Source organism: Drosophila tropicalis, unplaced genomic scaffold (assembly GCF_018151085.1).
Source record: "Drosophila tropicalis isolate 14030-0801.00 unplaced genomic scaffold, ASM1815108v1 contig_1187, whole genome shotgun sequence".
Taxonomy (NCBI): Eukaryota; Metazoa; Arthropoda; class Insecta; order Diptera; family Drosophilidae; genus Drosophila; species Drosophila tropicalis.
The window spans coordinates 2629190-2645749 of NW_027172559.1; the positions used below are offsets into that span (position 1 = coordinate 2629190).

Sequence of the window (16560 nt, forward strand, 5' to 3'; positions counted from 1 at the left end):
TTTTAGGCGCTTGCATTTAGTTATTTTTGTTTTTGTTCTTTTATTCTCCGTGATTGCCTTTCAAATATGTTTGTCTTGTTGCTGCCGCTGCAGCTGCTGTTGCTCTTGCATCCTTGGCCAACTGACCGCACAATTCAATGACAGAGAATCTATGAGTTGCCATGTTTTGGTTTTTCGTTTTGTTTTGTATATTCTAAACTCAACTAATTGGCTTAAGACAGCTGTGGGCATATTTTTCAACCAATAAAGCGTTTCATTTGAAGACTGGCCAAGGAAAAAGTTCCTACATTTTTTATTTTGGGTTTGCTTTGATGACATGTCAAAGATATGTATAATTCTGCAAATTATATTTTCTCTCTTAGTTTCTTAGTCTTTTGATACTAAGCAAGCCTCTTAAAAAGGGAACATGGCACAAGTTCAGGAACTCAACTCCCTAGGCGAATAAAAAAGGAGAAAAAGGCAAGCCATTCTCTGGCACTTTTGCCGACAAGTGGCTCACCTAACTCCAAGCCACATTTAAGCGCATTTAGGGCAAATGGCAAGCCAACAGCAGTGGCAGTAGCAGCAGCAGCCGCAACAGCCTTCGTCGCGTCGCTAATTAAAAGTGCAATACAAGGACAAAGGTCGTGCGAAGGAGTAGGGCAGGCAGGCAAGCCAAGTGAGATGAATGGTAAAGAGCACTGCTGTAGAAGAAGATGATGAGGATGATGACGATGACTACGATGATGATGGCGCTAGTGCACTACCCATTAACACCCTGTGCCGTGCCGTGCTCGAGAGGCAGAAAGCAATTCTCTGGCAACAACTCTCAGGCAAACAACTTTTCTTCTCCTTCTGCTTTTACCTCGACTATTTAGTTAACCGTTAATGGCATTTGCAACTGTGTGTGTGCCTTTTTTTTTGTTGCTCTGCACAAAAATGTTGCATAATTATAAGCGCTTCCAGTTCAAAAGTTTGTCGAGTGAATTTTAGAAGCAGCAACAGAAGTATTGTGGCCACACTGCAAAACTTTCATCGTTTACATGAAAAGACTTAACAGAACGAAAATTAATAAGCCTCTACTCCTCCCTCACTTTCTCCCCGTTTTTTGTGTGTAAGAATGTAAACTATGCCGCAACTGTAGTTGTTGATGTTATTGTTATTATTATGATGATTATTTGCCCAAAATCAATGCTGAGGCAAAAAGTTTGACAAACTTTAATTGCGCAGAATTCCTTGGGTGTCCCTCCCTACACTTCGTCCCACACAGACAATGGAAATGCATTACTAAATTCGCTTGTTTTGTTATTTCGGTCAAATATTTTTCAGTTATTCAGTACGGCGCAAGACCAAGAAAACTTGAGCAATCAAAAGTTAAGATTTGATGCTTATCAAATTGAAAAGTTTCCACACAAAAAAAAAAAAAAACACAGCCGAATCCAAATATACTTATGTATGTATGTATATATATACAAAAAGTTGTGACAAAATGTGGCACATCACATGAAATATAAATGAAAATGTAAATGAAGTTAATATTATTACTGTTTTAGTTTTATGGCAAGACATAAAAATTATCACGCCCCAACCATGGTGACTGAGAAGGACACGCAAACTGAAGAGTTGGCCAGAGCTTCAAGTATATACTGTATAAGTCTGTATGTATGTCCTTGCTTGAATACTATATGGGTTAACTTGTCATAAAATTGCTCACAAAAGAACCTAAGCAATATAATAGCCAGCAAATGTGAATGGCAGACGAAAAAATGTTTTGCAAAACAAAAACTCTTTAAAAAGAAAGTGAAATTCTATAATATTTACTGATCATTGATACAGAGAATACTCTAGGTTCAAAGATAATAAAGAGCTCATTTGAAATCTGGTTAAAAGAATATAACATAGTTATTTAAAAAGACAGCAGATTTGAAAACGTTTTTGGGATTATAAAGAAATGTTTAATGATGTTTAATATAAATTTGAGTATTTAATAGTGTTCAATAGATTAGATTAGAAAACGTTTTTGGGAACACTTTACTTTATGGATTTATGCAATCTTACATCATCATTTCCATTTTTTCCTGCTTTTTGGTTGCCAAAAACTCAAAATTCAAAAAGTTTTTTTTTTTCTGTTGTTTTGTTTGGGCAAAAGCGTGCGTTTAATATTTATGAGTGATTTATCACGATATAAAAATAATAATAAATATGCGTCCAGGCTGGCAAGGAGTCGAGCACGCACAGTAAGCAAAGGAGCAGCAGCTGCTCCTCGTCAACGGAATGAACGTCTTTTGTTCTCATGCGTAACAAGCACCAAAGAGGACAAAAAAAAAAGGAAATGTCTCCTAGTAGACATGTAACAAGAAAAGGAAGAAGAAAAATACAGTTTTATGTCAAACTTTTAGACACAACTAACTAGATGGAGGGGGGGGAATGGTGAAGGAGAAAACTTGAAAAGATTTTTCGGTCATCTATGATCAACTCGATAAATTACTTTTAATTGGAAATATTTTTATGTCTCTTTTGTCATCAATAAAAATCAGCATAAAAGTGACAAACTTTTCACTGTATGCGAACTTTAACTGAAGTTAAGTGTTAATTAAAAAAATAAAAGCAGAAAAAATAATGGGGAAAACAAATTTTTATATTTATATTATGGGAAAAACATAAAGCGAAACTTTCACTTTGGCCAACGGCCAAACACATATGAGTTATGTCACGCTCAAGCGGATTTATTTCCAACAGTTTTTTTGTTGCTGCTCATGCAACTTACAACACTGAACATTGGAACAACTGAGCATTAATCAATTTCTGCATTTTGGTTATTTTACAGGGGTCAACATGGGCTACATGGAGAACAACTATTCGAATTCGAACAATGGCGGCAGTGTCAACTCACAGGACTCTTTGTGGCAGGTGAAAATGTCGGCCGCTGCTGGTGGAGTTGGCGGCGGCAGTGGTCTGGTTGGAGGTGGCATCAATGGCGGTGGCAGCGTTGTCGGTGGTGTTAGCGGGGTTGGTACACAACAGAGCCTGGTGGTTGGTCAGGCGCCTATGAATCAATATGTGGAACATCAGGCCAACTATGGTTATGATCCGTTAACGCATGGCGGTTATGGTGCCGTCGATGATTATGCCCCATATCCACACTTGACAGCCACACCCAGCCAAGTGGGCGATGAATATCATAATTTGCGCAATAGTCAAAATCCGTCCCGACAGGATTACTGCAGTGATCCTTATGCATCGGTACAGAAGCCCAAGAAGCGGGTTGATCAGCATTTAGGTAAGTCTCTTATCAACAGTAAATTAAAGTATTCGAATGACTTAACTGAATGAGTGAATGTATGGATATGGATAAGACTGGAGTGAGAGAAAAGTTTTCATCTAAAAAAATTTGCCTGATTGATAAACTTGGTAAGACGACCAACTTGCTTACAATGTTCTTGACACATTAAGCCTGAGAAACAAGCACTGAGTCGCAGTAGAAAGGACAAAAAAAAACATGAGTAAGAGCAAGGTTCAGTATTTTGGCCCATGTCAGAAAACTTTGGCTCAGTTATGACAAGTTAAGTAGAGGAATCTATGAATGAACAGTAAATCTCCCTTCATGCTAATTATGCTTAGCCAAGAATGTCACAAATAAATTTTGTTTACTTCTTCTCTCTTTCTATCACTCTCTCTCTCTCTCTGTTCTTTTCTATTTTATTTTGCTAGTTGGTACTGGTTTGCCTGACATCACTTGGCTTAAAGTCTTTTAGGGGCCACAAAACTTTGTTGCTTGTTGCTTAAAGTTCAGCCAGGCACAGCAGCAACGCCAACGCCAACAACAACAACAACAGCAGCAGCAACCACAACAGCAACAGCAACAACATCAGAAGGGCATTTTGCCCTTTGGCATCTTTTTCTTGTTATGCTGCTTCTGCTGTTGGATTGGGTTGTTGTGGTTGTTGTGCGTGTGTTTTTTGTTGTGTATGAGTATTCGGTTTCGTTCGGTTTGCTTCTGAAATCCATTTTTGCCGCATGGCCCTTTATATGGTTATGTGTATTTTATTTTGGCTTTTTTGTTCTACACTTTATTCAATGAGTACATTTCTTTGAATCACAAACTTGTCTCACATTATGTAAAAAGGTTAAATACAAATTTATAACCATGTTCGTTCGTTAATTATAAACTAAATTTACAGTACATTAGCTTAGGTCAAGGTATTTAAGATTAGGACATGTATATTTTTAGTAGAGATCGGCTATTTGCTAACTTTGAGCATTATATTCAAACCGAAACGAAAGTTTTTAAAGAACTTTTTTAGTTTCTACAACTTCTAAAAACAGTTTCAATTGGTTTCAAATTTATGTTTCCTCTACTTCTGTCTCTCAAAAAGATGCAGAATCAATTGAATTGGTAAGGGTATTGACACTTTGGTTATATGGAGTATAACCTGGTTCAATGGTTTTCATTGTTGTTGTTGATGCTGCTGTTGCTGCTGCTGCTGCCAATAACACCGCAAGTGTTTTAAAATATTAAATAATAAAACGAGAGGAACAAAAAATACAAACAAAAAAAGAAAGAGAACAGAGGAAATGGCGAAAACTACAGAGCAGGAGGCAAATGGAAGGGAGTGGCTATAGCAATGGCTACTGCTGCATGGCCTACGGGTCGTATGCGTAACTATGAAAGAGAAGGAAACACGCATACATACGTACATATATGTGATTCCGTTCCCTCTCTGTCTTCATCTCTTTCATATATTTTGTTTGATATGTGTAGATGTGTATGTTTTTCTGTGTGTGTGTGTGTGTTTTGTATTTTTGTTATCTTTACGCTTTATGAGCCTCAAAAACCCGACAAAAAATTTTAGTGTTGTTACGGTTTTTATTGCCCCCTTCCCAAATAAAAAAGAAAAATGAAAAAAGAGAAAAAAAGAGGAGCAAGAAAAACAGAAGGATCTCCTAACTCCTGCTTTTGCTGCTTTTCGGTATGTTAAAAAATGCAAAAATAACAAATACACAGTCCTCCTTTTAGGAGACCTCTGTTTGCTAAGGTTAAATGTAACCACAAAAAACTGGTCATGTTTTTTTTTCGCCTAAAAAACTAAGAAATGCACAACGAAGAAAAAACTTAAAATGCCAAAAACTTCAGGCCACAGCTGTCCAAAACACACACACATGAACAACTTCAGCTTGCATGTCAATAAAATGCAACACTAGCAACAACAAAGCCGCAGCAGAAGTACAGACACACACAGAGAGGCAGCCCCAGCAGGTTCCCCACGAGTGCCATCAAAAGCAAAACCAACTAAAAGCCAAGCAGGAAGAGGGTGGACGGATGAGAGGGAGATTGGAGCTGGGATTGACAGTGCTACAATATGCAAATACATCTTCATTACATTGATGTCAGCTTATGCACGGCTTGTGTGTCTGTGTATGCGTGTGTGTATATGTGTGTTTAAAAGCTTTTACACTTGCCAAACTCACAAACTGACGAACAAACGAACACCAAGAGTAGAAGCAAAGGGAGCAACATCTCTCAGCTGACTTTTATGCACTGAAAATGCATCCTAGAGCAGCAGCAGCAGCAGCAGCAGCAGCAGCAGCGGCTGGTTCAGCGGGTATATAGCCGGAAGGAAGTCTGCGGCAGGCGCCAAAAGCTGCGTAAGCAACATTCCTTCTTTTTTTTCTGTTCATCCATTCAAAAGGATACGACAAAAAGAGAGTGTTTCTGTGTGTGTGTGTGACTTGCTGACTGACTGGTTGATTGATTATGCTGACTTTTGTGGCAGTTTTGCCTTTGTTTTAATATACGCATGCAGATGTATGTACTTTAATTCATTCATTAAGAAAAGAGACAAAAAAAAAAAGAGAAAACACAAAGAAAATGTGATTAAGAAGGAAAGAATACATCGAAAGAAACTTTCATTTATAAAAATGATTGTAATCAGTTTAAGGCCGATTCATTCTGAAAGTGTTTTCTAAATAATATATAGTTTAACTTTTTTAAACTTTTCTCTTGGAGTTAACTTATGCCTATGCAATTCATTAATATTTCTTACATAATGAAGTTTAAATTCAGTTTCAATTTACTCATATTTAGCAACTTGATTGTTTGCCAAAGAATCTGTTTTTAAGTTTTAACCTTACGAGCATTATAAACTTATACAAAGCAAAATAAATATTTTGCACAGTGTAGCAATGGCTTTTAACATTTATTAATGGATGGCCATGAAAAATGCAAAACACTAATTCATTGTAATTGAAAAGAAAAAAACAAACAGATTGAAAACGTAAACTTTATTTGGTTTTTAGTTTAGTTGGGGTTTTAACAAAAAGATAAGCAAATGAAAATGCATAAATAATTAAATATATGTTATTAGAAAGCCAAAAAAAAATAAACAAAAACAAGCACATACAAAATGAGAAATGTTATCTAAAACGTATAAATTAAAACTCAGTTTATCAGTTGCAAATTTCCACAATTCGAAATGAAAAGAAAATCAGAAAATAAGAAAAGCAAAAATGGTTTATTTCCTGTGACAAGAAAAAAAAACAATTGTGCACTTTGCTTTTAGGCTGTTGGCCAATAACCGAAGAGAAAACTTATTTAAAGAGCCATAAAAACATCTCTCGGACGACACTAACCAGTTCACATAAATCTCATGAAGAGGCAAGGATTTGCAACGACTAAAAGAAAGAAGACAGCAGGAATGGCAGGAGCAAGCTGAAACTAAACACACACTAAGTGGATTTGAGCCTGCTGCCTGTAAGACAGCAGAGAACAGGAAAGAGAAGGGAGCTGAGGTTAAAGGCAAAACTGGGCAAGAAAAGGCAACAATGATAAGCGTTTTGGCTTCCATTTTGCTTCTACAACTGTGTGTTTCTCTCAGTGTGTGTGAGTGTGTGTGTGTGTGTGTGTGTGTGTGTACGGGGATAAACTCATCTGCAATTTGTTTACTTTCGACATTTTCTGAAAATTTACTAAAAAATGGGTTATTACGAGCTTAGCATAACAAGAAACACACCCACACGCACACGCAACCTCTGCCCTAGGGTCTAAAGCAAAAAAAAAAAAAAAAAAAAAAATAGAAAAACGAAAAACAAACATTTTGGCATTTGCATGCAGCTAAAAAAAAAATAGGGGGAAAGAAGAACGAACGAAACCCGAGAATAAAACAAAAGGCTGAAAAAAGATAAAGTCCAACAGTGCGTATGCTTAACGCAAAAACGATTAAGTTGTTGAGTTGAGAGAATCGCAACAGCAGCAGAGAGAAGAGGAAAAGAGACATAGAGAGATCGAATATGGAAATTGAAAAACAGTAGACAAAAAACTACAACAACAGCAACAACAATGTAAAATAAAAACAGAGGTAGAGGTGTATGGGTATAATGGTAGGCGTGTCACACCCACACACACAAAGTTATGCGCATAATATCTAACTCCAACTCACGTATTGGCCATAAAATACACAGGAAACGAAGCAACGAAAGCAAACTAAACCAAACCAAACCAACACAACACAAATCTTTGAACAGTTGAAAATCTAAAGAAAATAGTGCAAAAAAAAAAAAAAGGGAAAAAGGATACGCTGGCTTTTTGCCTTATACCCTTTCCCACTGATTTTGTTTTATTCCTCGTTGGCTTTTCTACTTCTTTTTCTTTTGGGTCAAGTTTATGCAGATGTCGATTTGGATGAAGAGAGAAGCGACAAACGCGCTTGGAAAATTTTCACACAGCCAAAAAGGGTAAAAGCGATGAAGTAGGAACATGAGAGAATATAAGAGAGATGGTGACGAACGAAAGGCGAGAGGAAAGACGAAAGGAATATGTTAAAGAGCAGTTGTTAAAAAGGATTTACGTTTTACATTTTCTATGCCATGTGAAGAGGTCGCCAAAGCAGGCAAATGGTGTGGCCGGGAGGGGGGGGCCAAATAGTCCTGGTGGAAAGGGGCATGGCAAGGTTTCAGTTCACACATTGGTATTTCGCCAGAAAAAGCATTTCGATTCAACGGTTTTCCTTTTTCGTCGTTGTTCGTTTTTGAATTTCAAATTCCAATAAATTTTCCAACGATTTGGCACACAAAAGCGTGTAGAAACGAAATGCAATCCCTTTGCCAAGGATTTCGACTTCTGCTCCTGGACTTAAATATGCAACAATTTGTAACACCCAACCAAAAATACTACCCTTTGATTATAAATTAATGTCCACGTGCAGTGGCTGGACCAAACCATCAGCCATCAACGAGAATCAGCCGCATGGTCTCTGATTTTTGGTTTGTGGCTCACAAAAACAAAAGAAAATTCTCGTTATAATTAAATTTTTAACTGCGGCTCATCTCGTTAGTTGCACGTTAAAAGCATTCAACTGGCAAATTAAAAGCATTGTGGGAGAACAAAAAAAAAAAAACGGAAAACAAACAAAAATATCTTTCGAAATTGTCAACCAAAATTGTACAATTTAAGCTGCACATTTACAAAAAAAAAAAAAACAAAGAGAGGAAAAAGAAACAAAAATTGATAGTTAAAAAGTTGGCAATCAATCTCTTAAACTTAATCAGTAATGCAAACCAATTACCATCAGTAATGCAAACCAAAGCAGGATATGACTTTACCCTTTTATTAGGTCATGATAAATTGGATTCTCATGTTTATATCATTACTTTATAAATTTACGATATTTTTGTGGCAAGAGCCCCATTGCGAACTCACAAGTATCTTGGCTTCAAAACTTTCCATATTCTTTAAGTACGAAGTCCTGACTACATAGCTAAGACCATAGTTTTTGTAGTTCGATTTCTGTTATAACGAACTGTTCCTTTACCATTATTATAATCATTTAACATTTATCAGTTATTTGAGGCTTGTCCTACTGATGTCTGATAAGACTTGACCAAATTTATCTGTTGTTTACCTTTCTACTCTCTTTTCTTTACCTTTATCTACGGAAAACGGATTCATTTCTTCTCCAGTTTGAGAGAATTCTATTGGTAGATTAATGAGTTTTTATGTCCTTGAATTGAGCTTCAAAAAGAAAAGTCTATTAATCAAACTCTATGACTTTCTGTTTTAAACTTAACTTTTATAAGTATGTAAACCTAGAAATGTTTTTATTTAAGGGGCAAAATATATTTTGCAAGGTGTATGTGTGTGTGTGTGTCTGTGTGTATGTGAATGGTGTTCATTCTCACTTTCCAACTAGTTATTAAGTATATATATATGTATCTGTAATATTAAGCTAACTTTGCCGTATTCTCTTCTCACATGTCTTGCCTTTGCTACGCTTCATGCAAATCATTATAAATTAAAAAAAAAAAAAAAAAAAACACTCAACAAAAATCTGTTAAATTTTGTTGTAACCAAAAATCAATAGCGGACATCATACAGGATGTTACGCTCTAACGGAGCGCGCAGGTTGAAGTAAGTTTGCTGATGAAAACCAGAAACCAGAAAAGCAATGATGATATCCAAATTTTGAATTGCCAATTTTCATTTTCTATCATTTTTCCACACCATTTTACTTTGACATGCCACGCCCTGGCTTCCTTTTCCACAACCTAGCACCTAGCACACATTACCTTCATTGTGTGTGTGTGTGTGTGTTTGTTTGTTTTCATTTGGTTTTTCGTTACTTTTGATGGATTAGTATTATGTTTTTAATTGTTTTAGCATGAGTTGGCAACTTTTGAAAATAAATTTTCACTAATTTAACTAATTTTTAACAACAACTTTATGTTTCTCTCTTCCCTTTCGCTGTGTTTCTTTAGATTCACCATATCACGACGTAAGCGGCCTGCCTAATCCTTATAATATGGATCACATGGAACAGGAAGAGGTGTTGCCCCAACAGCACATGTCCCTCAGCTATGACGACAGTTTCGAGGGTGAATATTCCACAACGCCGAATGCCAGAAATCGTCGCGTTATACGCGAGATAATTGTCTAGAATCAAAATCATCAGCATCATCATCATCATCATAAGAATTATCATCAGTAATCAATACACAATTTCATGATCATCCGGCATAAACGACGGAGTAAAACAGGCATCAGTTAGCAAGAAAATCTACAGCACTTAATTATCTTAATATATCTTTCCCTCGAATGTGAGCACTCTTATCATCCATGTCATCCATATATATATGTATATATACATATATATATATATAAATGTATATCATCCATACCCAAGTCTAATCTCATTCAACGAAAATGGAATCAAAACTGAAATCTCAAAACGAAAGAACATTTATTTTCAACTTGATTGAAATGTGGCCATTTTTTGATAATTATTTTTATTTTTTATCTTTTTGTTTTATATAAGTAACGAAATATAAGATTTTTTTATAATAATAGATGATGGGGTAGATAGATACATATGTATATCTATCTACGAGATACGAACGTGTGTTGAGTTTTATTGGCAACGAATGATATATAGAATTCTATGTGTATGTTTGATATAAGGCTAATCAGAGTTCCAATTTCATAATTTTGCTCTAGTTAAGGCCGTGGCAGCACTTTGTTGAACCACACCCACCACACACACACACACACACACAAACACATCACCCACTCACCCACATAAAAACATACATTCAAGCACTAAATGTTACGATCTTCTATATATTAAGGGCAGTAGTTAATAATGGTCCCAGTTGCAAATCAAACTTTAAGCTATCTCTTAAAGAAAACAGTAAACAAAAGAAGAAGAAAAATGATAAATAAAATCTCAACCGTTCATTTTAGGGTTATAAGCTAAAAAAAAAAAACGTAGTCTATAAGTTAAGAATCGGGGTCACCACAAGTCCCCGAAATATATGCAACAAAAAAAATAAAAAAAAACAGTAAGACCTGCCACAAGAAAAAATATATAAAAACCAGAAAAAAATTACCTTAATTTTAAAACAATTTTATAATAAATCTAAAAAAAAAAAAAAAAATTTACGTTGCTTTAAGTAAGTTATGTATACATACATGCAACAACAAACGAAAAGTACGAAAAAATTATTACAAATAATTTAAAACAACAAAACAAATACAAAAACAGAAAACTTTAATGAACAAGAACTTTAAATTGAAAACTTTAATTTAGTTTTAAAAATTATCCTTGTTGGTTTTTTTTCTTATTTTGTGTGAGAGCTTTCTGTTGAAATTTGAAATTTTTAAAACAACAAATCATTAAGTTTTAGTTTAAAAAAAAAATCTATTTAAATCGATGTGTTTTCCCCTCTGTGTTTATTGTATTTAAGTTTGTTCTTTTGACAAAGAAATAATCGGCTCCGATTTTGCTACTTTTTTCGTATTAGGCACTAAGAATTTAATTGTAAATACATGTGTAATTTGTATATATTTACTTCAATATGCAAAGTAAATAAGCAGCGGCACTTAACATTTAAATAAACAAAAAAATTGTAGTTAATTTTTAAACAATTTAAAACTATAAAACAAAATGCAAAAAAAAAAAAAAAAAAAAACAATGTGTTTAAACGCAAAAGCATAAATAAAAAAAATGAATGCCACAAAAAAAACTACCAAGTTAAGTGCATCAAAAGTTAATGTGAAAAACAAAAAAAATATTAAGGCAACTAAAAGCATGAAATCTTTATTATATAAATTATACACTTAAAGAAACTGATAAGCGTATATATAAATACATATATATATATATATATACACATACATATACAACTACTTATTATTTGTAAATAAGTAAATTGAAAAACAATTTTTAATTTCTAAAATCGAAAAACTGAAACAAAAATCCATTAAAAATATATTTCCAAAAAAAAAAAACATACAGTTTTTATTTAGCTGCAAATATATACATATGTATATTTAACAAAACAAAAAAAAAAACAAAGGATAAATATTTTGCCATTTGACTGACAGACAGCTAAAACATCGACCCACAAGGATACTGCAAGCAAAACGAAGTTTTAATACCCTTGCAACGTTTTGGCAATTGGATTAAGATGTTATGTTCTTAACTTATTTAGTTGGAACAGTTCTCTGATATAACATATAACAACTTTCCTATTGAAACGCCATTAATGTTCATGGCCAAATCAATTGTCTATATGCATAGCATACTTTTTTGGGCATTGCCATACATTTGACATTGGCTCAACGTTTTGACCAAGTTGTTAATACCGGACTGCAAGGGTATAAAAACGACACGAGAGAGAAATTTATTTATTTTGCCTTTGGGGCACTTCAAATAAAACACTTTGTTAAACTATTTTGTATGCATTTGTGATTTGTTTCATTTGAACCAGAACCGAACAAAATGACAGGAAAAAGGCAGCAAGAAAATTTAGCTAAAATATTTATGCATACACACGCTCACAGACAGTCGCAAACACACACACATACTCATACATACGATAATATTTTTTTATTCTGTTTAACAAAACAAAAATGAAATGAAAAGGAAAAGTAAAAAATAAAGCGAAAGCAAAATCATTTGTGACATCAAAAAAAAAAAAAAAACCAAAAACACAAAAAAAAGAATTTAAATTAAATGCCATGCGTTTTGATTTGCTGCCTGAAGGTAGCAGAGGAGAAAAAAACCGAGTAAGGCGAGATCGTGGGCGTTGGGCGGTGGCCGGTGATTTGGCGTTGTGTGGCATTAATAAGAACCAACAGCAGCGACGGGAAATGCAGCAGCAGCAGCAGTGCATTGCTGTTGCATAATGTGCCATGTTTAAGTTGATTGGCACAAAATTTATAGCATGCAATTTGACTTAAGTGGCAATGCAGTCGACGGCAACGGCAAAGGCAACAGAACCGACATCGCCGGAAGTAACACGACACTGACATTTTAATTTAATGCCGTGCACAGGAGCTGCAATAGCAGCAGCAGACGAGGAAGCAAGACACAGGAGAGACTAAGAGTGCCACTGCCACAGCCAATTCTTTCGCAGTTTTGCGTAAGCAGCGGCAGCCACTTTGACTAACGTTGACAGGCCCAAGGCGGAGGTGGAGTTGCACTGGAGGTGGGTGGGTGGAAATCAACTGGCACTGGTTGGCAACTTGGCGGTTATATTAACCAATTGATTAACTAAGTGCTTGAAAGCAAATATTCAAATTAAATTAAAGTGCAAGTCACGGCCATTCACATTATTACGAAACTATTCCCGTTGCTCATTTGGCAGTTTTTTTGTTATAAAACTTAAAGAAAATTCTTACACTTATGAAAATACTGTTCTGAAAGTATCAAATCGATTGAGAGAACAATTCTGGTAAGTAAAAAACATACAACATAAAAAGAAAGATCGTTGGAATTTATTTTGTTTCGTTGATTAGATTATAAAACCAAAAAGCAAATCAAAAGTACACCCTTTTCTTCCAATCTAAAGGCATGGCCAGATTTTATGTAGATTTTAAAATGAAATTATTCAGCTTAAAAATATTTTACTATATATGAAAAACTTGGTTTAAATTTTAGCTGATAGTCCTCTTTATCCTAAAACTATCTGTAAGAAAAGAAAAGAACTCAAACATTTTTCCTGAGATTTGTGAACTCCATTTCTTCTTTCTTACATGTGAGTAAATGTTATTAATGAATGCTCTAATAAACGCTTTGAAAGTAAGAATCAGTACGGGAAAGTTGAATACTTCCCCGATGAATTGAATTTCGCTGAACTCTGAAGATTACAAGAATAATTAATAAAATTAAATACAATGGAGAAACCCCTGGACTTCGATTCTCTTGGTCCGTTGGCTTCCGCAGAGGCTTCGAACCGCGACCACGACCACAAACAAGGCAGCAACCCAAATGTACAGCAGCCTTGGTCCTAGTCTAAGGATCCCAGCGAGCAAGCCACCTTCGTCGATTAGTTGGCCGCAGGCGTGTCAAGCCCGGCACTGGTCAGCTCTTGGTCGCATTAATTACAAACCAATGACCGCAGAGTCCCTACACAGGCCACCCACATACAGACAAATATATTTCTATGCGGACAAATTCAGACAACACTCCATAGATATGTATGTATATCTGTATATCGAATTGTATCTTTAATTTGCGGTAATTTATGAAATTCGTTAATGTGCCTTCCGTTCAACTTGAGTTGCAAGTGCGTGCCCGTAACCGCAATGAAGAAGAGCCAAACCCTCAGCAAACCAGTCCTTTCCCTCAATGATCTCTTGGAAAAAGTTGTTGTCTGCATGCCTGTGCCTGTGCCTGCCCCGTACTTGGGTGGTTAGGCCAAAAAGTTTTCGCGTAATTTCATTTAAAGTCCTCGAAAGTTGTTAGTGCTTCGCAGAACTTGCAATTGTTGGGGCTCTGCCCTCGAGTTCAGAATTGGGTTCACATTAAGTTTGTGGTTTGGTTTATGCTCTACTCACTCCGCACACTCTCTCATTGAGTTCAGTGTTTGCCTGGCCGTCGGCCTAGAACTAAGCCTAATGGCAGCTCGCTCATTATCCAACTGATTTTTAGCATGAGTTTTGTGCGCCGCAATTCCACGAATTTGCACCTACACATAAATGTGGCATAAATCCAATTAGGCGGCACCGGCAACGCTTTAATTGACGTGGTTGCCGGCTACGTGTTGGATGGGGCTTTCAGGTGCTTTCAGCTTTAGGCCCCATGGTCATATACCACATACACATGCATGAATCCTGGTGATGGGATGTAGAGCGGCAGCGTCAGTATTTTGAATGGCAGTAAATGAATTTCACATGCTGCTTCTGCCTTTGCTTTGTTTGCACCACTGATATATGAATGAGAGAAAAAGTGAATGAATGAATGTGAATACATAAATATGTACATACATACATATGTATGTGGGTTGTTGGCCAGCGTTGCGGGTTCGAGGTTTTTACATTTCTATAAATGAAGTGGACAATGGACAAAAGCATATGGATTATGGATTTCGTGTATGCTTGATTGTGGCCAGCATTTTTCCATATACACAGGTATATCGAGCAAAAGAACGTATGTATACGTCGAGCAGAAACAAAGCCAGTCCCACAATTCAAAGATATCCCCCTGTGTTACACCCAAAATGGTGTAAAGGATGAATATAAGCCAAACTACTTTATCTGCTTTAAAGCGTAGTAGTTTCGTAGTTCTGTTTCTTTAAACCACAAACGGGAACATTTTGTTTTGCAATTCATTAATTTCTTACGGTTTTTGGTTAAAAGTGACTTAATGAAGTTTTCAATACAAACTAAATGACGCCGTTTGTCTACAGATTTCAGCGTTTGTGCTTTCCCAATCGATTTCAATAATTTCTGAACTAAAGAATTTGTTCTTGAGTATTTATGCAGAAATCACAACTAACTAACTACACTCTTTCTTGTTATTCGCATATAAAAGGCTGCTTGTGATTGAAATTTAGTCTGAGCTAGCATAGACTATGTTAAGTTAAGTGGCTTAGATTCTGTTTGCTAGATAACTTAAACTTTTTCCGCCAAAGCTTCAAACGAACAAGCGTTACGAGTGTTGGCTAACTACGGTTATTGGTACACATATATTTCCAACACCAATAACAAATTTATCACAATGTTCAACACTATTCATTTCAAAACAATTTAAACAGATTGAACTGTTCTTTTCAGTAAACTGTTACAAGCTCTGTAAGTGCACAATGATAGTGCGACAAGAATTATACTATTAATAATTATTACTATTAATATTTTTATTATTTTCGATCTTATTTATTGCACAAATCTCATGGAATTCAAAAGGATTTTAATACTTAGAGAAACTGTCACTTAACTCTAAGCATTTTGTTGTTTGATACACTTTTTTAGATACTAATTTCGACAAGTGGGATACTAATTTTGGATAATTGTTTTGGTTGCCAATGGTTTTCCGTGGAACCCAATTAGTCCTGTTTTTCCTGTTCCTTTCTGCTTACCGCCTTTTCAAGCCATCGATTTGGACATGGCAACGGAAATTTCCCACACTTATCCGCGTTATGGCTTAACCCACAAGAGCCATGACAACCGCAGCTGGGCCAAGGGCAAGTTCTATCACAGTGTGGGAAGCGATTCAAAGACGAATGCCCATCGACGTTATCAACAGTGGTTAGAGTCACAAAATTTTTGCATTTCAAGGGTACTATGGGACAAATGGGATTTCGTCTTATCTACGTTTGCTGAAATTCCGAAAAGCAACTCTAAAACCTTTAAATAAAAGCATATTTATAACATAAGTTATTTAATTTAGGGTACTTTAATATTCAACATCAAGGAAAACCATTTGACTGGCTTCCTTAATTTTTGAGTAACATGTACCGAAATTTTCCCACAGTGCAAGCGGAAAGCGTAATTTGAAGAATTTTAAATTTTGATATGAAAAAAAAGTGATGAACAAAAAAAGAATAATAATAATCGGAATAATGAGCAAATATTTAAAGAGCGGTAGCGCAGCACACGCCTCTGTGCCCCTCAGTTGGCGTTATTTACGTCAATGTGGATGAGGGAAAAAAAGGACTCGACCAACAAAGATTTAGAGCAATAGCAACCCCTTAAAGGCAATCTCTCGATAGCAATTATAAATGAAATTTGAATTGCAAGAGTAGCAAATGAAATGAGAAGGAAACGAGGCAAGCATTTCGCTTCACTTTCTGTTGCAGGCGTTCGGC

The 16560-nt window shown here is 35.6% G+C and overlaps 1 protein-coding gene across 2 annotated transcripts in view; it reads left to right on the top strand.

Annotated features, from left to right (window-relative positions):
* ed (echinoid) overlaps positions 1–10520 on the top strand; it is a 93163-nt gene extending 82643 nt beyond the window's left edge. The window contains exons 7-8 of one of the 2 annotated variants that reach the window (XM_068287570.1): positions 2807–3259; positions 9730–10520. In XM_068287570.1, the coding sequence (XP_068143671.1) occupies positions 2807–3259; positions 9730–9908 (632 nt within the window). In that variant the 3' untranslated portion in view covers positions 9909–10520. Of the gene's footprint in view, positions 1–2806; positions 3260–9335; positions 9383–9729 lie in introns of those variants that run through there. The other variant, XM_068287578.1, reaches the window with a different exon arrangement.
* Positions 10521–16560: the final 6040 nt, after the last annotated feature.